The 24,321-nt window shown below is 39.9% G+C and overlaps 1 protein-coding gene across 1 annotated transcript in view; it reads right to left on the bottom strand.

Moving 5' to 3' along the window:
• Positions 1-24,321, bottom strand: part of PRKAR2B (protein kinase cAMP-dependent type II regulatory subunit beta) — a 98,197-nt gene that overhangs the window by 21,569 nt on the left and 52,307 nt on the right. The window contains exons 3-4 of the mRNA XM_075145489.1: positions 2,310-2,362; positions 1,074-1,157 (exon numbers count right to left, since the gene is read on the bottom strand). Coding sequence (XP_075001590.1) covers positions 1,074-1,157; positions 2,310-2,362 — 137 coding nt within the window. The remainder of the gene's footprint in view (positions 1-1,073; positions 1,158-2,309; positions 2,363-24,321) is intronic.

The raw sequence follows: 24,321 nt of genomic DNA, 5'->3' as shown, positions 1-24,321 counted from the left end.
ACATTGAGACTTTTGATGCCCTCCTATAGCTCTAACTCCAGGGTTCTGCAAAGCTGGGGGTCTGTGGCTCATTGCTCCTCAGGGCCTCTCTGGGAACAGGTACCCAGGGTCAGGGCTCAGCCTTTGCGCAGACAAAAGCAGGAGCTGGAAACCTGCAGCACGAATTAACGTGCATTCCCTGTAACAGCACCTGACTTCCAAACAGAGCTGCAGGCTGGTCTTTCCATTAGCTCTTGAATCAAATTTTAAAATTTTTGTTCTCATGCTTAAAACTCTACATAATTATTTCCCTTTCCCCCATGCTTCCTCCCCTGACAGCACTGAATCAATTCTCTTGAGAAGGCATTTGGTGCGCTGTGAATCGTCCCTCAGTATGCATGTTTTGATTGATACACTCGCCTTTTCCCTTAAACAATCCTGTTCTTGTTTGTAGCATTATCACCTTTGTCTGATCCAGACCACTCATTCACTGCATTTAAGCTTTCTTAAAAGCCCATAATTGTTTTTATAGGCAACAGCAGGAAATTATCTGCACAGAAGAAAATTATCTGTAGCGTTTTTACAGTATCTGTATTAAGTGAAATAATAACGTAAACACCTCACTATTGCCTTTCTCTTTTGCTCTATTTCATAACTTGCTTCTTCAATTACATCTATAGCTAAACTGTAGGCTTTGGGGGTAATTTTAGGTTTTGATGGAGCACTCAGCACACTTTTGGATGATAAAAAGTAACTAGTAGAAACAACTTAAACGTTCCAGTTAACTGATAAGTTTATATACATCAATGAACAGCAAGAAGATTTAAAATAAGAAAATACAATACTTTACAATCATATTAGTGTATACATTCATATCAATGTACTTGAAGACTATCACTCATGGTGGTGAACAAAAGGTTTTATATATATGACATATCAATTATAAAAATGGCATTTCCGGAGTTTATGAAATGGTGAAGAAAGCATACGTAAGAGCTTACAAAAGTCAAATCTGTAAACTTCTGTTCAAAAGTTCAAGAGAATTAATTCTTAGCAGCACTGCTGAATGTTGATTGTTACAAAGAATCTCTTACCGGATCTAGGTTCTTAAAAAGAAGAATGTCCTTGCATGCCTCCTGCAGTCTGTTTCTTTGATCATCTGTTTTAGGGTGAATAATCTGAGGGATGCAATAGAAAAACCTTTAAAGTGGTTATCACATAGCAGCACTAGCTGAAGGACTGAGCTAATTCAGCTAAGCATTTTACACAATATTTTGGCCATGCTTCATAACACTTTCATTTCAAAACCTTCAGGATTTGAATAAACACTCAATGATAACATTATACTGCCATAGCATTAGCAAATGAAGCACTGCTGTATTTAAGCTACCAAGATCTTTACATTTCTAGAATCCTGTTCATTTCTGCAAGCCATTCTGGATACCTTTACCTCAACTATTGCTGCATAAACATTTCTTTGCTCCTCTCTAATCATATTTGGAGCATGCATGTTTTATAAAAAGCACCAATGTTACATTTAGCCATTTGCCATGACTAATTCCCAAAGAATATTTTGTGAAATAGTATCTGTGTTAAATTTATATCAGAAGGTTCACAGAGTAAACAACAGACTTGACACTATCCGAGTGAGCTAGAGATTTACTAAATTACCCATGTCTTGTTAATGTGAGTATCAATCAAGTTGGTCATTCAACTCATATGCTTAAAAAAGTATGCTAAGTTTCAAAACTGTCATACTATAGGATAACCTTTTTGACAGTTTTACAAGCCAGAAATTAGGTAGAATATAAACATTTACACTTGTCTTAAAAGTGATACTTATGCTATTTCATATTAAAAGTTAAGTAAATGCTTTTTAAAGGGTGACATAAGTAAGAGAAATAAATACAGTTCATTAGTTATTGCATTGTACGTCTGAAAATCTTAGCGATTTTATAATTTACCTTTCTTCTGCCTTATGAAAAATACTAGAATATTGAGGAAACTACTGCAAGTTTATGAGGACACCAAATAAATACTTTTAGGAGCAGGCGCTCTCTGGGCAAATATAATTGCACAAAAATGTTTCCTTAACAGACCACGTATCAAAGGTGTGGTAATTTAAAATAATACTCACATCAGGTCCTACATGGGTGACTATTACAGAGAATTTTTAAATGTTCCTTTAATATGAAAACCCAAGAGAATATTAAAGTATATTAAAATAAGGATGCTTTTGCAAAGGAATGGTAATGCTGGTTACATTTTTCTTCCTAAATTTAATGCCTGAGAACTGAAAAGATAAGTATTTGACTCAAAGCATTAACTACCCTAGATTCTGTGTCGTCCTCTTCCTCATCAGGATTGTAAGCTTCTGCACACACTGAAATAAAAAAAAGTATAATCTTAATTCAAAGTACGATAATGTTTCACAAGATTTACAGAACAGAAAATGCATTGTGTGGCACAGTAATAATAGGCAGTAATGTAACACACTTAATAGAGAATCACAGAACAGAGAATCAGAATACTGCTGATAGGGTCCATAGCAGGTCACCTCCAAACTGCCAGCTACACTTGTATCATTTTTGGACATGTTTTCCGTGTTTTAAAAGACCTCTAATATACGTATAAATTTCTCATCTAACCTGTTCTAAGTGATCTTATCTTACTATCAGAAATTTTTTTCTGATGTCTAAACTAATTCATTGTTGTTAGAATTGAAGCTATCCATACTGGATGCAGAGATCAGATCATTCCCTTCATCTGTGTAAGTTCAAGGTGGTTTGGGGTTTTGGGGTTTGGGTGTTTTTGGTTTTGTTTGTTTGTTTGTTTGTTCTTTGGGGGGGGAGGGTTGCATACTTGAAAACTTTTCTCTCGTACCTATCTTTTACTTTTTCAGGTAAATAATTCTGGTTCTTCAATTTTTTCCTTACAAGTCATGTTTTTCAGCTCTCTAACTATCCTCATTGCCATTCTCTGAACTCTCTCCAATTAGCCCTATCTTTACTGAAGTGTGATGCTCAAAACTGGACCCAGTATTTGAGCTGAGCAGAGTACTGAGTATAACAGATTAATTACTCCATACATTTTGCAGGCTATGTGTCTTTTTCATCCATTCATACCTTTTTCACAACAGCTTGATTATGTTTACTCATGTAATATTCATGACTTACATATAATTTCCAAAACCCACTGCTTAACCAGCTGTCCTGTGTCCTATATATGGCTATTCTGCCCAAGAGTAGTACCATGCACTTACACCTATTAAATATTCCCTTATTCCCCTAGCCATTTCTCCAATGTGTCAAGATCATTTTCAATTCTAATCCTGTTCTCCGGCATCCTTCCAATCCATTCTCAACTTTGTGACAACTGCAAATTTAATACTTTCTAATACATAATCCAGATTATTACTGAAAAAACAGAATAGTGTCTAAAATAAACTCTTGTGGAATACACACATGCCTGTGACAACCGCAGTAGCTGGCTGGAGGTTACCTTATCCAACCAGCTTTGCAGCTATGTCCCATGCAACTTACATCAAGTCACTACCTTGTTTATAGGGGAGTCTCGTGAGACAGCATTCAGAAGTTTCTTGAAGTGAAAATGTAGGACATCTGCTCCTTTTCTTTTATGGACAAGTTTTAATCTCTTCTTGTAGGGTATTAGATAGTTCCAACAAACCCATGCTGATTGCTGTTTGTTGCTTTCTTCCAGGTACTTACAAAATGTTTGAATATTTGTAATTTCTCTAGGAACAACAATGATCTGTAAATCTGAGATAGGCCTCTTCCCTCCGTAGCTCCTCCACCCTTTTAAGGATCAGTTTTTCTATTTTTCTGTTTTTTCACACACTCTCATTTTTCTTCTTCAGATTGTCAATGGTAATTGCTAACAGGGCTGAGACTGATTTAGCCAATTCTTCCAATTTCCAAATATAGCGTGTCTTAGGTACAGCTAACCTGGGAACACCTAACACATTAAGTACTCTCCGATTTGTCCTTTCTGTATTCTAGGCGGAGTTTTCCATGTACTCTTAATACCACTAGCGAAGACTGATATGCTTCTGTTAAAGAGCAGAGCAACACTTTCCTGGAACATGCTCTTACCAGAAATATACTTCCAGAACAATTTCTGTTACTCCTCGTGTTCTTTCTTGTACACAGTCTTTTCTTGTTCACATTTTTTGGCCTTGGCTTCTTTGATTATTTTTTTTCTCTACACCTTTTGCTATTGTTCTGCACTTGTTCTGAATAATCCAAACTAGTTTTAATTTTCTACATGATTCCTTCTTGTGCGTGATATAAATGAGGTGCTTATATTTTAGACAGATTTATTTTATTACGCTTTTTGTCCTTCTCCTGTGCTGTCTCAATTTGCATTTTTTCTCTTTATATTTTTTCTTTGAAGAACAACCAATTCTTTTAACTTCTTTTCTCCAGACTCCTTTCCAAAGAGATTATGCCCATAGTCCTCTCATATCCCTTTGAAATCTGTTGTTCTGATTCTTTTACTCAACCTCTTTCCCTTCCTGAAAGCTGTAAGCTCTGTCATCCCAGGGTAATTCTCACTCAAGCTGCCTTTTCTCTCCCTATTCTTGAACAGTTTCTCCCTTAGAGTTGGTACCAAATAGAATAGCTTCCCCTTCGATAGCTTTTCCCACCATCTCAAAATTTGGTCATAAGTGCATTGCAAAACATGTTGGGCAGTTGGTATTCTCCTTTATTGGTTTCCAATAGATGACTGATTAATTAAAATCTACCATCATCACCATCCCTTGTACTCTGCTAATATAAATCCCCACCTACCTGATCTGTTTGGTGGTCTGTGCAATGCCTGCATAACGATGGAGCTCATGAGCTTTTCCCCTTTTAGCATTACTTATAGAGCATCAGTATGCCCAACTCCCTCTACAGCTGGGTCACAGGACAAATATCTGAACCCGATATACAACAGCAACAGCCTCTTCCTCCTCCCTGTCCTCCCACCGCGTCTTTGCTATGCTAGTTCAGTCACACTGCTGCTCATGGATTAAGATTTCAGGTCCTCTTGTTTATTCCCCGTATTTCCTATATTATTATACAAACAACTTCTGAAGTAGTGACCAGGTAGACCCATTACCCTCCTCATTACCCCATACAATTAAGACGATTTCATGGCAAAGGACACCATTGCACATACTATGCAGAGTGCCAATGGAAGTCTTAGTCCTCACCGTATAAGGCACCCAGCAAACACTAAAATGTCAACTTTATAAAACTTGGCATCTTCAAAAAGAAATTTGATACAAGTTCCTCTGGAACTGACTGAAAGATTCTTACCAAGTTTCCTAGGAACTGGATTTAGTCCCAAATAATTACAAATGCCCACAAAAGGAAGTCTGCAATCTGTTGAACAACTGTAATATTTTACCTCTACATAAACAAAATGTTCCTACTGACTGTTTTATGGTACTATAGTTACTTCAGTCTTGTCTGAAATAAACTTTAGGGGATTTTATTTAAATAGCAACAATAACAACATGCGAAGTAAGCACCATAACCCATCATAATGTAAATCATTACTTTGTTTCAGCTGGTATCAGCCTCTGTGCCCTGGTGCACGTATGTGTACATGGGAGTCAACAAATCTGTATTACAGATGGGCGTATGAATAGTCTGTCTCAGCCTGAGGTACAGTTCCATCCTGTCCTTTCCTCCGATAAAACGTCTACATGAAAAAAATTATTCAAAACAGGAATTTAATTTAATTGCTTTGATGTTGTTATCCCAGAATTGACAGGTCTCAGAGAGCCTGGCTGAACATTTAACAGTCTTCCAGACCACACAAAAGAAACTGAATTTAGCCTCATCCATGCCCATCCTGAATCATCTTATCAGTCCCTTTCACATAGCCTGAAGCAGGATCAGTCCAGAAAGAGAGTATGTTCCTGAGGTCTTCTGTGTCATCTAGTGTCTCTGCTCTAACTTCGCTCTTCTCTGCTAGAAGAGTGAGTCAGTCTTATTAACTATTATCAGCAGGTGCCTTCATTAAATATTTCTTCTTTATCACTGATTACAGACAATATATTTAAGAACTGCAGTTTCTCCTGACTAGTGCCCATCTGCCCAAATTTTAAAATGATTTATTCTTATAATCTGTGATGAGAAACTTACTCTTGTAGTTACAATTCTGTACTTATTTTGCCTTGGCTTATCTTTTTGCCATAATCAAGGATGCATCTTTCGTCTGGGTCGCAAATTAAAGATTATACCAATGCTGTGGTTCTGCGGTTTTCAATATGGAATTTCCTTTCCTTCATTGCTTATTTCAGTAGCCTGTCTTACAGACTTTATCGCCTAGTAACATATTAATTTCTAAGTGCATACCACTAGATGCCTCATGGAAAAACTTAATACATTTTACTTCTGTTCTTGAAATACGGTCTCTGACATTACTACGGTCCACTGAATTTCATGGCATGAAGATTGGGGTTTGGCACATGAGAATACCAATGACATAAAACATCTAAAACTAAATGAGATGTCTCTTATGTAGACATCTGCAGAAGTCATCTGGGTTCCAATTACAGTCAATGGAGAGAAACGGGCACATGTACGAAGTGATTCATCTGACCTGTATTACATGTCCAGATCAAGATGAGATTAATTAAAAATGTGAGTAATTGGCTGAGATAAATCCCATCCCTCTTGAGATGAGTCCTGTTAGTTATAACAAGCTACAAGACTGGTTCCCCCACTTCTCCATTTAGTCCATACTTCTTGGAAAACAAAGAAATTCATCATCTGATGATGATGACACCTTGTTCATGCAATAGCACACCTTCTTTATTCATTCATAGTCTGTGGTCCCCATCTCTTTTGTCTAAGGCTTATTCTGAACCATTCCACTGCTGGTGGCTGCAATACTCATAGTGTTCAGTATTTTATTTTTCTACCTCTCCAGCTCATTCCACACTCCCGGCTGTACACAGTGACTTTATCATGCTCAAATGCCCTGGCACATTTTGCTACGTATCACTGCTGAATGCAATACTCAAATCACTGCTCAAAAAGCAGTCCTAATACTGTTCTTAGGGTCCTATTTCATCCCATGCATAATTATGGCATTAAAAAATAGTGATACAAACACTGTACATATTTCTCCAACATATTGGTTGCTAAGCTCAACTAAGTGAAACTATTTTTATTCCATTTTTCCAACTGAGGGTTACGTTTCACATATAATTCCCCAAGATGGACACAAACACAAACAAGCCCAAATACATCAATGCAAAGTATTTGTAGGAAAAATCTGAACTGTCAAAAGGCAGTGCGTTATTAAAATACACATGCACTGAAAACCGCACACAACTCTAGATGGATTGTTTTGTCAGGTAAGCTTTTATAATTTCTAAGTCATCGCTCCAAGTAAAGTCAATTTTCTGGTTTTCAGCTGGTAAATATGTTTTATATTCAAACCAGAAATACAGTCACTTCAGGTATGAATGAATTCTAAAATGAAAATTAACATACAGTTAGTAATTGTAAGATCACAAAAAATGTTTGTCGTGCTCTATCTATTCCCTTGATGTATCAGGAAATAAGAAGCTATCAATAATGAAATGAATGAAAATTCATATATAATAATAAAATTATGTATTATACTCAAAACATGGCAGGAAAAACAATCAATATGTGTGTACCCTTTCCAAAGCACAGAACCCCCGAGTCATAAAGCATATTACAAAGAATTTTACAAGAGAAAAAGAGCAGTGGAAATATTTCTTCATCCCATTCAGGGCAAATCAAGACTACAGTTTTGCCAGCATGACTATCAGGCTGGAGCGTGAAAACAGGCCGTCTCTAGCCACTGCAGCTACACCAGCATGCCATATGTCCCTACAAACATCCCTAACTACAACAGCTATGCCTACCCCCTCATACAGTGAGAACGTCACTTCCCTGGTTTAGTCGTACAAAAATTGTGAAGGCGACTTAATGGCAGGGTGAGATTTTTTTCCATTTTGTCAGGATGTACTTCTCTTCATCTACGAAACACAGATTAGAAACATGGTGCACAGAGACTCCTTGCACGGCAGGTGGTAGTTCCAAACTAGACCCAAAGTTTCTGACATGGAAACCCATTTTTTAACATCTCACCAGTTCCTACCACTGCAGGAGGAACTAGCAAGAGAGCCCTGCACCCCAAAATCCCAATTTCATAAGTAGTTTTTATTTAAATAAAAGCAAACCTGTGCGATGGTAGCAATGAGAAATAACTGGTCGTGGTCTCTGATGCTTGCAACTACCGAGTCCCATATTATTTCTAGACCTGGTTTTTACTGGACCACATGGAAGATGAGATTGAAGAGCTGTAAGTAAACATAAGGACTGAAGAACAACCCAGAGAAAGGAGATAAACTTTCTCCTCTATCCGAGCGCACAATGAGATGAGATAAAATTTATCTGATTCCATGCATGATATAATAAGGCAATACCAACTGGCTGTGCCGCTGAGATCCACCATTTGTGCAAAACCCTGAAACTATTTCAAGGAGTTAAGTTTACTTTAAATATAAGCTAATTTGGAACAAAGCATGATCGTTGGGGCTATCATTTCCCGTGACACTCAAAAAGAAGGCATCTGTGACATGCCTACGCCTGATAGGGTCACTAAACTGAAACTTTACGTAGGCATAATTAGGCGAATTAATACACAGAATGCCTGATAACCTTGCAATTCCGTGTTATTGCTATTTTAGACATAGAGCATTTACATTACAAATGCTATCCAAACTGGAATAAAAGTATGTATGCTCAGAAAAAAGGCCTGGTAATCACAGAGACGTGAATATCCCTGAGATTTCCTCACATGCAGCAAACCAAAAATTGAAGAAATTCCCCTCCAATCTACCAGATTTATGGGGTAATGACTTTTGAGAGGTCCACTACCTAACACAAATCACTAAATGCTCAAGACACCAGCCTAAAAATCCAAAGCTGGATACAATCCAGGCAGCTTGTCCCCTCTTAATTATCAGGAGGTGGCCTTCAGTTCATTAGGCAGGGACTGACTGAATCGGAGTCTTGGAAGCACTGCCAAGACAGTCTGTTTCAAGATCGGCTGCTCACGAAGGACAGTTATCTACTCTTGCTTTCAGTGTATAGACTGAAATTCTCCAAAACTGCCCGATAGTCATGAACACATACCAAATACCAGGTTTGTGCTCAGCTACACAGCAAAATGGCAAAACCTTTTGCCAGAGTTGGAAGACCTTGCTCAGCCTGCACTACATGCTTGCAAGAAATCAAAGACTCGCACAATCAACTTTTCTACAGTATTTCCTCTTGTCCATCTGCTACCGATGCTATTTCTAATTAGTCAAACTTCAAGATATTTCCTCCAGCATTTCTAAATAACATGAAGTGCCTAATATAACATATAGCATCTTGAATGAGGTCGATAGCAATAGTGAGTCATAGAACCTCCCAAGGATTCTCCATTCCATATGGGGTTTATTCATATTTCACCAATCCTCACACCAAAGCAGGGATTTCATCAAGACCGTACTGAACACTATGAAAGCCCATTTGAAGAAACATGATGGCCCACACAAGACATTTTTGGATAACTTTATCACAGTTGAGTTATTCATGTGTAGGCACCTTTGCACAAGTTCCTTAATATTATTTGCTATATAACAGTGAAAATTGCGACGTGTTAGACCACAGTACCTTTCTGTACTCCAGAGGCCAAAGCACTCTGCATCACAGCTAGCACACTCATCGCTGGGTCAAAGCTGCCCACTCTTCCCTGAAATCATAGGGGTTTGAATCACTAAACAGGCCTCCACAGAAACAGTATGTTCGAACTTCACCATAAGTAGCCGAAAAGACTTCCTTATTTTTAAATAGAGAACCAGAAAGGGGCTTTAACAGAATTTCCCTAAGGACTTACATAGTCCTCTTTCTAGTCCTATTTCAGTTCTTTCCATAATTGTGTAATTTGTCAAGATGAAGCTAAAAAAACAACCAGGCTTCTGGCTGATGGTAGGAGACAGTTTTGCTTGGCTTCTCAGGAAGTGCTTGACTTCATTTGCCTGGCTGGTGAAAACCAGCACAAACACACATGACAGTGCCCAGAACACTGCAGGTAATTATTAAACAATAAAATCATTACAAAAGTAAGATGCACTTCCACTAGAAGAGTTTGCCAGTATATACCATGTACGATACTACCTACTCTATAAGCTTTCCCAGTATAGCATATGGAGTAGCATAACATATAGCAACATACTGTACTCTGACTTGTATAACCTTCTGTTCCCATTTTCATATGAGTCCAAGCAGTTCACAATGCTACAGTGTGTTATTTGGGACATATCTGAAATATGCATAAATGTTTGACAAAGTCTGAGCAGACACAGAGCTCTTTGTGTACATTTCAACTTTGTATTTGCTAATACTACAGGATAAAAACAGAACTGCACCCAGCTCTTCCTCCCATATTTAGTACTTCATAGCCATCAACAACAGATCTTTTTTTTCTTATTGAAAAGTCAGCATCAGGAAGATCTCAGAGAGTGTACATTATTTTCCTACTAGAAAACTCATCCCTTACACAGAAAGGGAGCAAATATAAATTGCAGCTATTAAGAAAACATATTCTGAACAACGCAACCTAATATTTTTGCCTATTTTGTATCTGCTTTATAAAATCAGATTTAATATCATTTTACATCAAAATATTTTTTAGGATTCTAAATACATTTCAAATACTAAACAGTTTGAAACCTGATTTGCTACAAACATTTTAAAAAACGAAGCTACAACTGTTCATCTCCAAAGCCTACATCCTGAGATGTACATATTTGCATTTTTAAACTAGTAACATAGTAGTACAGTTTAAAGAAACTATATACAATGCAGTGAACCACAAGAGCAGCTTGGTTTTACCCGAAATGAATTATCTGTCTAGTCTGACAGTGTTTGTAATTTATACAGGTCAGGTTTCATATAATAGAGCCAAAAATGAAAAAATAGTTACTGTTGATTTTTAGTAAACTATGTAAACTTCAACAAGAAACTATTTAGACGACACAAACTATTTTGAAGACACATTAAAGTGGTCAATAGCATACTTAGCCACTTCTTGAAAAACTATCGTAGACAAATTTTTCAAACTTTATGGCAAAATTATATATATCAAATACCTTAAAGAGGAAACAGAAATAGACATTCAAATGAATTTATTACCCATTAATCTCTTTTAATCTCTCCTTTGGTTTGTCCACTCATGTCTTGCCCTCAATCTTGCAAAATATCTGAAAAGGAGGCATTAGTTTTGGTTGTTAAATAAAATATGTGTATTTGGGGCTTAATTATTAAAAATAATTATTTTTAATGATGGGTTAAATACGAAAGATGTGTGCAGAAAGACACCACTGAATTTACAAAACTAGCAGAGTAAAACATAAAACTATTAATACAAAAGAACAAAAAAAAAAAAAAAAGAAAATGGGAGAAAAATACAAGTAGAGAGAAATGCCAGAAAAGGAATTACTCAAATTTTGGAGTTGTGAGAAGATATTGAAGGTGAGATGTAAGAATCAGTCAGACATAGAGGACACGGTGGGTAGAAAGAACTGGGAATTATTTGCAAAAAAAGAAAATGCTAAAATCATAGAAGTAAATAAGTATATCAGGTTTGCATGGCAAGGTTTTGGTAGCAGAGGGTCTGTAGGGGTGGCTTCTGTGGGAAGCTGCTGGAAGCTTCCCCCATGTCCGATAGAGCCAATGCCAGCTGGCTCCAAGACGGACCCACCGCTGGCCAAGGCCGAGCCCATCAGCGAGGGTGGCAGCGCCTCTGGGATAACGTATTTAAGAAGGGGAAAAGGTTACTGCGCAACAGCACCAGCAGCCAGAGAGGAGTGAGAACATGTGAGAGAAACAACCCTGCAGACACCAAGGCCAGTGAAGAAGGAGGGGGAGGAGGTGCTCCGGGCGCTGGAGCAGAGGTTCCCCTGCAGCCCATGGTGAAGACCATGGTGAGGCAGGCTGTCCCCCTGCAGCCATGGAGGTTAACGGTGGAGCAGATACCCACCTGCAGCCCGTGGAGGGCCCGACACCAGAACACGTGGATGTGCCGTAAGGAGGCTGTGACCCCATGGAGAGCCCGTGCTGGAGCAGGCTCCTGGCAGGAGCTGTGGCCCCGTGGAGAGAGGAGTCCACACTGGAACAGGTTTTCTGGCAGGACTTGTGACCCCGTGGGGGACCCACGCTGGAGCAGTCTGTTCCTGAAGGACGGCATCCCGTGGAAGGGACCCACACTGGAGCAGTCTGTTCCTGAAGGACGGCATCCCGTGGAAAGGACCCACGCTGGAGCAGTCTGTTCCTGAAGGACTGCATCCCGTGGAAAGGACCCACACTGGAGCAGTTCATGAAGAACTGCAGCCTGTGGGAAGGACTCATGTTGGAGAATTTCATGGAGGACTGTCTCCTGTGGGAGGGACCCCACACTGGAGCAGGGGAAGAGTGTGAGGAGTCCTCCCCCTGAGGAGGAAGGAGCGGCAGAGACAACGTGTGATGAACTGACTGCAACCCCCATTCCCCATCCCCCTGCGCCACTCGGGGGGAGGAGGTAGAGAATTCGGGAGTGAAGTTGAGCCTGGGAAGAAGGGAGGGGTGGGGGGAAGGTGTTTTAAGATTTGGTTTTATTTCTCATTACCCTACTCTGATTTGATTGGTAATAAATTAAATCCAAGTCGAGCTGTTTTGCTTGTGATGGTATTTGCTGAATGATCCCCCCGTCCTTATCTCGACCCACAAGCCTTTTGTTATATTTTCTCTTCCCCTGTCCAGTCGAGGAGTGGGAGTAATAGAGCAGCTTGGTGGGCAGCTGGCGTCCAGCCAAGGTCAACTGACCACAATAAGGTAAGTAAGGAGATACGGAAGGGAAGAGGTGAAAGACACTCTTCTCTAGGGAACTCTAACATACTGGAGGAGGGGGAGTGCCTATGCTGTGAAAAGGAGCACTTGGAAAAGTAGGAGTAGAACCAAAAAAGCATAAGGGAAAATGAACAGCAGAACTCAGGTCTGCCAGCAGGTCACTAGGTAAAACCACCCTGATTTAACGGAGCAAGAAGGGGGGAAAGGAGAGGGACTAGTGTTACAGATCTGCAAAGAGTTACAAAGGCCAATGAAACAAAAAGAAGGTGGTTATTTTGTGGAACCACATATTTATGGCTATTTTATATGCTGGTGTTTTAAAGACTAACACAAGATCTTGACAGCTAAAGGAAGGATGTAGTAAGGGAAAGAAAATGGTTAGGAGTGACACACAAAGAAAATAATCACTGATGACAGGACATGTAAAGATATAAAAGGATTCAAGAAAACAGAAAAATTGTAGATTAAGGGCAGACAAGAGGTGACCTCCAAGCCAGACTCATGCAAAGAGTGACTGTAGGGAGGTTAGAGACAAAGCCAAAACTATTGGCTCTGACAAGCTTGTCTCAGTGTCCTGCCAGTGGACTGAACTGATTTGACCAAGACAAGGTGAAAAGCCTACCAATAGCAGTGTGATCGATTATCCAGCAAAATGAGGAAGGTACAGATAATACTAGATCTAGAATACTCCTAGGAACCTTTGGAACGATCTCTAATTAAGTCATAATTACAAGTTCCTCAGAGGCATGTGTCAAAACCAGTATTCCCACGTATGAGGTAGACTTGGTTTGGGCAGCTAAGGGAGTGCAAAATTCAATCTCAGCAGGCTTCACAGAAAACCCTGCATCCATATGGGATTCAGAATAGCAAGCTGAGGATAGGCACCTAAAAAAGAGGTGGAGTCATCCTTTTAAAAGAATGGTTGCTGTAGCAAATTTACCTTTGCTTTTCACAGCTATGGGACCAAGAGAAGAAAGCTTGAACCCACCTTTCCCCATTTTCCAGAAGTGCCCTACATTCTACATTACAAAAAACTCTGTCATGAGATGCTCTTCATCCCTCCTGGGCCCAGGCTGTCAGGCAAAATGAAATGCAGTAATAAGCTAAAGGAGCTTGTCTCCTAGAATTTGAGCATGCTGATTTTAGGTATGTTGGCTTTGGTTGAATGGGTAAGTCATGCTCACATAATCCTTTATATAAGAAATATGATAAACCAAATTTACTAAACAGGTTCCAGATAAAACAGGAAGACAAAAAACATTATGGAACATATTTCTGCCAAGTTTTGAAAATGTTGATTTTGAACATCTTGTTTCTCAACAATTCCAGAAAATCCATTTAAGACTTTTTGCTGACAGGATTCTCTTTAGAGAGCCAAAGGAAGTTTAGAAGACAAATCACAACTATGAAATAATATATGCTGTTTTACTTTTTCATAGTCAAAATATAAACTGTTGTTATGAAATAATACTGGTACTACACACTAAGTTAAGAAAGCAAGCAAGCGCACAACATAGCAATCACTACATGCTCACCTACATCTGCAGTGGTGCAGACAACTATAACAAGCCAAAAGATGGACTACTAATATTATCCTTCCAAGAACTGGGACTGTGATCACCCTGAGAACACAGATTACCACACTTATATTCCCTAATAGTAGAAGTTGTCCATAACTGTGTGACTGCTTACCACTCAGAACAAGAAAGAAGGCATAAAGGTCTTAGAGAACTAGTTAATCTCTTTCTAAAAGAAAAAAAAAAACCCAACCCTCCACTCATTTAGCTAACGAGCTGTCACTACTTGGAACTAATATTTCTCAGAAAGTCCTCAGCCAAAGGTAAATACAGACAGTGTACTCTGATGACTGAAAAAACCACATCTTTATTCCCAGCTTTCTAAACACCCTCCACCCCTCCTACACATACACATTTGGTACCATTATGAACTAAATAGTACTCTATTCAGGAGACTAAATGGGAGAACACACAAACTGATCTGAATCTAGCTTTTTCCTGCATACTGTAAAACCAGTTGTATTTCTTCTTCTATCTATGGATGTCCACAGTGCTGTTTCACTCCCTCTTGTTTTATACTACTATAAGAAGATGCAGAAAGGTTGGATGAGGTGTCACCAACACACAGAGGACACTCCAAGTTGTATTACTCTCTTAAGCTGGTCACCACCATTTAACTCCATTTTCTAGTACCTGCTTAAAACCACATTGCACTTGAAGAGAAGCTGGCTAAAGATGAACCCAGGAAAACTGACATAACATATGCAAGAAAAGATCATTGATGAACACCTGGCAATGTGACCTCAAACAGTCTCAGACTGTCAAGACAGTTGTTTTGGACTTCCCAGTCTACTCCATACCCAAATGGCTGTGATGACAAAAGCATGCTCATCCACCTGCAGCTGACCAAGAAAGGTTGTGCTCTTTCCACTTAATGAAGAAAGGACTAAAGTGATCCATGCATGAATGGCTTCCAGCCTTCTGCAACAAATCTCTAATAATTAAATCACATTATCTTGGAAAAAGCTGACCACATCTCCACAAATACTTTGCTGCTGTGTTCTAGTCCCTGTTCCAGTATTCTCCATTTTCTGCAGAGTTCTTTGTTTTACACAAACCTCAACCCATAGTCTCTTGTCTTAACACGCAAGATCTCCACTGGGACCAGCTCTTGCATTCCCCTGCACAACCATGACCTTACACTGTTTCACCAGAAAATGAAACTGTCAGACAACAAGAGAAAGCTCATGAGTGCAAATGCAGCAACTTTATCAGCAACTGAATCCACACCAGAAAACCTCAGAATGAAAGTGGACTTGCCATGTTGAAAACTAAACATAAAATTCATGCTTCTAACTCGGTTTCCTCTTGGTCAGCTATACACGCAAAGCAGATCCATACTTTCAGGGAAATAATATACACATGAAATTATTTTTACTGAATGGAAGGGAGCAAAGATTTTTATTTCTATTTTTACTTCATGAGAGGAGAGATAATAACACATGCCCCCTCTGTAAACTAGAATTCCTTTAAACTTGGATGGGAAAAAAATAAAGATCCTAACCTCAGCGAGACACCTTACATTAACTGAAACCAATATCCTAGGAAATCGTGTATCCCAGGTGACCACTGTAATTTTCCTAGAATTACAGCACAAGCTAAACAAAGAATTAACATCTCGCTTTGCAGGGTGCTAGAATTCAGGCTTACAGTCTTTTTCTCCCGGGAAAGGAGTTACCTACAGATGCTCTTCAGCAACACCTCTGTTAAATATCAAAGGAGAACAAATGAACCCTTCAGGTAAGACAGAGCGGCATCTGGCTTCTTCAGCCAAAACAGTCATTTGTTACAGAATGTTCTTTCAGAGATAAAACTTGGAGGGAATAATCAAGGCCACAGAGAAAGCTGAAGGAACCCCAAGGAAATTGTACTCCTTTATAAATGTCCTGTGTTTAAGCAGCAGTGCTAAAGAACTTCTTGATTTAATTTGTATACAGTTCCCTTGACACTTCTAGAAATTTCAGGTTTAATGATTAAATAATCATTCAGTATAAAAGTTATCAAGATAGCAGCACAGCTGGGAGATAACAAAAATATTCTAGTTGAATGAACCAGACCATTTGCTGACTGAGGCACCCACTGCTGATATATTAAATAAAACTATTCTAATTCTAAAGAAATAGAAAACAATAAAAAGCAATAAAAATTGAAAGCTGCAAGTGTTAAAAATTAACAGTGCCAGGCTTGGAATACTGTGACAAATTAATCTGAAGATACTACATTTAGTGTAACCACTTCTAAATCAATGTGGGTTTTTTTACACTCTCAGGGGCCTTTCAATGTGCTGACCTGAAAAGCGAAGGTAAAGTTACTTACAACTAGTTGAAGCTCTCAAAGATACACAGTACACACAAGCCAGTGTATAGATCATTCAAGCCTGGTGAACATTTTTCACCTTAGGCTACCCTCAGAAGAGGCACATGCACCCAAACATCCCTTGTCCTCATCCTCAGCCCTGCAACAGCACAGGTTGGGCACCCCAGGCTCAGGGAGCTGCTCCCCTAGAACAGCCCTGGGGGTCTTGGTGGGCAGCTGCTGACTAGGAGCCAGCAGTGCCCCAGCAGCAAGGAGGACCAACCATCTCCTGGGCTGTATGAACAGGAGAAGTGATCGTGTCCCTCTACTCCACACTCAATAGACCGCATCTAGAATACTGTGTCTGCTTTGGGGGCCTCCAATACAGGAAGGACATTGATAAACTGGAATGAGCTCAGCAGAGGATCACCAGGATGGTCAAGCACTTCCCGTGCAATCAGAGGCTGAGAGCGCTGCGTTTGTTCAGCCTGGAGAAGAGACAGCTTTGAGGGACCTGCCAGCAACCTGGCAGTATCTATGGGGAGGTCACTGAGGCTCTGCACACTGGTGCATGGTGGGAAGATGACAGACAAAGGCGTGAGTTGAAACAAGAGAGTCTCAGACTGGATATAAGGAAAACTTTTCATCATGAGGCCAGACAGGTGGTGGAGCTGGTTGCCCAGAGAGGTTGTGCAGCCTCTCTCCGTCCTTGGAGGTTTTCAAGAACCAACCCTGGTCTGATCTAAGAACTGGCCTGCTGTGAGCTGGAGGTTGGACTAAAGACTTCCTAAGGTCCCTTCCAACCTGAATTATCCTAAGATCCAGAAGAATTCAGTCATTGGGAAATTACCTTTTTTGCTTTGAGTCCACAAGTATATTCACATTATCTGCAGTTCCAGGTTGTTCCCCTGATGCCATTAATTACCTGACAAAGGGTATCTGAATGGTTATCAAAAAGAGCAACTACACAACCACTTTAGAAAGTGCCACAGGCAAGCTCAAGGCTTTTCTGTCATCACTTAGTAAAGGACACATCTGATGTCACTGTTCTTGAAGATGGGTGGAAAAATTGGAGACATTCCCTTGCAGGTTTTGGCCTTGTCCTGTCACAAGGAAAGTACTGCAGAACCTGAAGAATAGTGACCTGCTCGCTGTGTAGATTTATCACAGAAGACTAGAACGAAGCCAGAATTGGAAGTAAAATCTAGTGTGAAATATCACAAAAATTCAGCCCACCATTTGTCACAGGAGACATTGACGCTGAGCAGTTGACCAGAAGGTAAACCATTGGTTCACGGTTAGTATAAACTAGAATTTATTGTTCCAAAGTCAACAACTGGTCAAGTGAACTTTATAATCTGTGATGATACAAGATTTGACTTTTAAATGCTTATCTTGAGAACCAGATGCACAAAGAGAAATCGATTGAAACTGAAAAGTCTGGTTAATAATGGGATATACAGAAGAATGATCATCAAAATATGGAAAAAAATATTTACAAATGCTTAGTGTGAGCAGCATCTACCTTCAGCATGCTGGTGAAGACTACAGGAACTGCAGACAGCCAAACGCATGAAAGACAAAAATGCTATCAATTGTAGCTCTGAGGACATTATTGGTGTTTATGTCCCAATGACCCTAACAGATTAGGGGGACCAAAGTTCATTACTGTTTTATGGTAAAGAAACTTCAGCTTCTGTGTAGTTCTTTTGAAATTATTATTTTGCAGATACTGCCTTTAACTTAACCATCTTAGACCTCACCTGAGGCTGCTCACCCTGATAAAAGCACAGAATGAAGCAAAAGGAGAAAATGTTCAACATATCTAACAATGGCCTGCAAATTTTTGAAGGAAACCAGGACATTGGTGACTGAAAAAAAAAGAGAAACCATCATATGACAGATTCTTAACAAATGTCAGCATGTTTCTATACAGGCCAGAACTCTGAAACCACGATGTCCTAGTGAAACAGCAGCTGCCATGAACCTTGAGGCCACACCAACACACCTAGAGTACCTCGAAGATATATTCTGGAAGCAGTTTGGGCTTCAGCAAGGGGTCCTGTTACTTGGAGAAAGCTGGATAAAGACAACGCAAGATCTCCATAAGTTGCTATCTTTCAGAACAAACAGAATCTGATAAATTGTAAGTCAGAATCACAATGATGAAAATAAACACCTTCTTTTTTTCAGACTGCCAGGCATTTAACATCACCAGGAACGAACAACTGCATCAGAGCATAGAAAGTTCACATTCATAAAAATACGATGTTTCCTCAGCAATTCTACAGGCAGTAAAATGGCAAAAGATAGCATTTCTCTTAAGAAAGTCAACTGATTTCAGAATGACCTTATTACTGGGGGGCAACACCAGAAGGGCAGGCAATTGATGCAAAATACCCATGGGGTCTCCACATGTTTTAATTACAGAAATCTTATGCTAACCTTCTGCTCACCTGAACATAACCTGACAAGAACACTGGGAGAACGAAGAGCCGCCCACCATAGGAGAAGATCAGGTTTGAGACCATCTAAGGAATCTGAAGGTGCATAAGTCCATGGGACCCAATGAGATCCATCCGCAGGTCCTGAGGGAACCGGCAGATGAAGTTGCTAAGCCACTATCCATCGTATCTGAGAAGTGGTGACAGTCTGGTGAAGTTCCCGCTGTCTGGAAAAGGGGAAACATAACCCCCAGTTTTAAAAAGGGAAACTACAGGCCAGTCAGTCTCACCTCTGTGCCTGCAAAGATCCTCCTGGAAGCTATGCTATGGAGGACAGGGAGGTGATTCGAGACACTCAGCATGGCTTCACCAAGGGCAAGTCCTGCCTGACCAACCTAGTGGCCTTCTACAATGGAGTGACTACATCAGTGGACATGGGAGGGGCTACTGATATCATCTAACTGGACCTCTGTGAGGGCTTTGACATGGTCCCCCACAACATCCTTCTCTCTAAACTGGAGAGGTATGGATTTGATGGGTAGACTGTCCAGTGGGTGAGGAATTGGTTGGATGGACGCATCCAGAGGGTAGTGTCAATGGCACTATGTCCAGATGGAGATCGGTGACAAGTGGTGTCCTGCAGGGGTCCATATTGGGACCAGTACTGTTTAGTATCTTCATCAATGACATAGACTGTGGGATTGAGTGCACCCTCAGCAAGTTTGCAGATGACACCAAGCTGAGTGATGCGGTCGACACGCCTGAGGGATGGAATGCCATCCAGAGGGACCTGGACAAGCTCAAGAAGTGGGCCCGTGTGAACCTCATGAGGTTCAACAGGCCAAGTGCAAGGTCCTGCACCTGGGTCGGAGCAAAGCCCGGTATCAACCCCCGGTATTGATGAAGGGATTGAGAGCAGCCCTGCCAAGAAGGACTTGGGGGTACTGGTGGACGAAAGGTGGACATGAGCCGGCAATGTGCGCTCGCAGCCCAGAAGGCCAACAATATCCTGGGCTGCATCAAAAGAAGCATGGCCAGCAGGTCGAGGGAGGTGATCCTGCCCCTCTACTCTGCTCTGGTGAGACCCTACCTGGAGTGCTGCGTCCAGCTCTGGAGCCCCCAGCACAAGAAAGACATGGACCTGTTGGAGTGGGTCCAGAGGAGGCCACAAAAATGATCAGAGGGATGGAACACTTCTCCTGTGAAGAAAGGCTGAGAGAGCTGGGGTTGTTCAGCCTGGAGAAGAGAAGGCTTCGGGGAGACCTTATTGCAGCCTTTTGGTACTGAAAGGGGGCTTATAAGAAAGACGGGGACAAACTTTTTAGCAGGGCCTGTTGCGACAGGACAAGGGGTAGTGGTTTTAAACTAAAGGAGGGTAGATTCCGACTAGATACAAGGAAGAAATTTTTTACAATAAGGGTGCTAAAACACTGGAACAGGTTGCCCAGAGAGGTGGTAGATGCCCCGTCCCTGGAAACATTCAAGGTCAGGTTGGACGGGGCTCTGAGCAACCTGATCTAGATGAAGATGTCCCTGTCCACGGTAAGGGGGTTGAACTAGATGACCTTTAAAGGTCCCTTCCAACCCAAACTATTCTATGATTCTACGATTCTATGTTACAGCTCATGCTGTAACCCACTCCTCCCTCCGAGGAGGGTTGGGCACCGAGTCCCTACAGGTACTGCCAAGGGAAAATAACGATGTCATTTGCAGTGAGGAGGACTGTATATTGACAGTGTCAACATTCACTTAGAGTATGACCCACAGAAAGACACAATTATTTATTGATGATAACAAAACTATCTAAAATAGACATGAACTCCTACTGTTACACTTGCACCCAGTAAGAAAAAGGCCTTTCATATTTTCTTTTATTCTTTTTCAAGAACAGTTCAGAATAAAGTGTTTGCTATTACGCTATCGCCACTGAAAATCTAATGACTTAGAAAAGACACAGTACAAGAGGGAAGATAAAAACATTCAGTGAGCTGCTAATGAAGGGAAATTTTAAGATCTTACAGGTCATATAAACCCATTCATAACTCATCAGCATACTACACTGACCTTTGTAAATTATAAATTTAAAAAAAAAATCCGTCAAAACTTGGTAAAAAAAAAAGTATAAATATTACCACTGGTTTTAGTGGGCATGGCAGAAGGCCCTCAGAATATTTTTGGGCCCTCATGAAGTTAAATATTATTAACATACTACACATGTAAGGATGAAGCCAGGTAATAACTATAGGACTATATAAGAATTAGAGACACCATGTAAAAGCACTGTACATACAGCATGGGTAGCCTGTGGGATCCAGAGAATGGCGGATACACCACATACAGAGCCTCCGCTCCCTCATACTGGTGCATCTGTCCCCCGCAGTCCCCAGCCATTCCTTATATCTGCAAGAATATAATAGAAAGAAAAGGCATAACAGGGTGCTTCAAGACCTGAGAGAAGACGGGAGCACATGGTTCACGGTCTCCACTCCCTCACCCAGGTACTACCCAATAACTCTGGGCCTGGAGTTCTCCACCGTGAAGAACAAACTTCTAAAGTTTAATGGCCCTAAGGGCATCGTGCAAAATGCTTATGTTTAATAGAGTTTTTAGAAGGCAGGGGAGGACCACTGCTGAATGGATTACAGTTACAGGCTCTTGTTCCAATCTGTTTTGTAATGTTTCTCACTGTAATTATATATTGTGATAAGCACAAAAGAGATAGTATGAATAAAATTGGATTTCTCAAGGAAGCAAAGATCGAAAGACTTGAAAGTAAAAGGAACCCTCAAAAGCCTAAAAAGAAAGTTTTCTGGTCACCAGTTTTGTTGCCTGAAAAAAGAAATTAAAATTCTAACTTATATTCCCTAATATCTATGTCAAAGGTAAAGGGAAACAGCATACAGTTCCCAAAATATGTTTGCGGCTGTATCAACTAAATGATCAACGATTCAACTGGAAAACAGAATTTTAAGTCTTCATTGGACATGATCCTCCACAAAATAAGAGGACAATATGAAGAAGCCAGTCATGTCGCTCCTGCTTCATTTTGTGTAGAACACAAAATAAAACCGTAGGTTAAAAAACCCCAAAGTTCTGATACTAAACATTTGTTTAATAGAGAAAAAAGTATACATGCATATCCCAGATGGCTGGGAACAAAGAGCTTCCATTAATCCAGCCAGCCCAGGGTTACATTATTCCCTTCTGTTAAGCCACTTACGTATGTTCTACCCACTTGCATCAATGTGCAATTTCATAACCTAATCATTAAAGTGTGTTGATTTTATCTTCAGAAGGAAGGACAGTGGTAGTTTTAACTTTGCAGTCATGAAACCAAGGCAAGGAAGCAAAATGGAGACGTTTCATTAAAAAGGAGTATTCATTAAAAATGGCAACATGGGGATGTAAATGCAGAGTTCCTGCTGGTACCATTCGTATGATAAATGCGCTGAGAAACCCAGTAGTCGGATGTGATTGCAACCAGCCTATAAATAGACACAATTCCAATTGCTCATATAAATAATGTCTTTGAAAATGATCCATCAGTCACGTTGTGTTCTGATTAAGGAGGCCTGCATGAAAAGTGCAAACTGAACAGAAATGCCCCTGAAATTTGCTTCCTCTCTTGCATAATACAACCACTTGCCACCTCAATCTCCATCCAACTGAGCACCTTCATCCTCATTGAAATCGGTGGGAGATACTTAGCACTTTTTAAAAATAAGGTCTAGTCCTGAATACATAGGCTTAATAAATTCATGATAGAAAACGTAACTCACAATCAGTCAGTTTTAACTTTTGGTAAACAAGTTTTTTCTACTTAATAATTCAACTTTAACGCAGAGCTTTTAACCATAAATTTTAAAGCTATTTTGTCACATATCTGGTCATTAAACTAAAATCACATAACACAGAAATTGATTTTGCTTCAGCCTTGAAAATGTCACAGATATTGAAAGAACTTTGCTCAAACCCCAAACAAGAATTACATTATCGGTCAGAGACGAACCACAAAATACTACATCCTAAAAATTATCTGCCAGAAATTTATGGGTATGTCAGAATTATGGGTATCATCGCCACTTTTTAGTAACCACAATTATGTAAGCTCAGTTACCTAAAGAGTTGTTTAATAGAATAAACACATTCTGAAACTCAATGAACTTCTACTTTTTATTGAAAACTAAGGCTGGTACATTTACTCTAGAAAAAATTGCCATTCAAACCAAGCATTTCAAATAAATGTCAGTGCACTATATCACAATTTCAAGTGTTTTTCCCCCCAATTCGATCACCAAAATACTATAAAAATAAAAAAAAAATTGGTAAATCATTGCTACAGCAACTGACAGAGAAAGCCACTTACCACCCCTGAAACCTTATCTGCTCTTTCAAAATGAAAGAAACTTAAAATGTAACACAAACAATAGAAACTGAATAAAAATAAAAGAAAAAAATAAGTAAATGTCTACCTGCCACAGGAGATGAAACAGAGTATTACTTTAAGGACAACAAAATTGGGATTACACAAGAAGCATTGAGAAAGAAAACACATAAGCAATTCCACTTAGAAAGTAAGAATAAATAAATGAACAACAGTATGTGACAAAATGTACTACAGCTTTTAGGCAAATTTAGCAAACACTATTACTTCATGTTTTGTATCTATTATTAAATCTTTTTTCCAAATTAATTTCTTTTTTAACAAAATCATTAACATACCCCATGTTCCATTGAAAGCATCTCTACGCTAACAGTTACACACTCTGTAAATATTCCACTAGGTTTACCTAATTTTAAAAGCCAGAAAACATAAAATATAAGGTTGTGTGCCATGCCTGTATGTATGCACACATGGCCACAAAACCTGTACTATTATACAGTTAGAAGAGAAGCATACATATGGCAAAAGCTGCATGCACGTGAGCACATGCGTCAGAGTGTGCACACATGTATTAGTCCTTTCTCTACTTCATACACTCTTCTCCATCCACAGACACACTCTGGAGTATTTTGAGACTGCCATGGGCTCACCATCAACCCAGACCAAGACCTCTTCGTTCCATGTATGGTCTTATGATAGAAGGGCAGGAG

The sequence above is a fragment of the Calonectris borealis genome, chromosome 1, assembly GCF_964195595.1.
Source record: "Calonectris borealis chromosome 1, bCalBor7.hap1.2, whole genome shotgun sequence".
NCBI lineage: Eukaryota > Metazoa > Chordata > Aves > Procellariiformes > Procellariidae > Calonectris > Calonectris borealis.
Note: the sequence above shows the minus strand (reverse complement) of the source record. Positions and strands in the feature narration are given on the sequence as shown.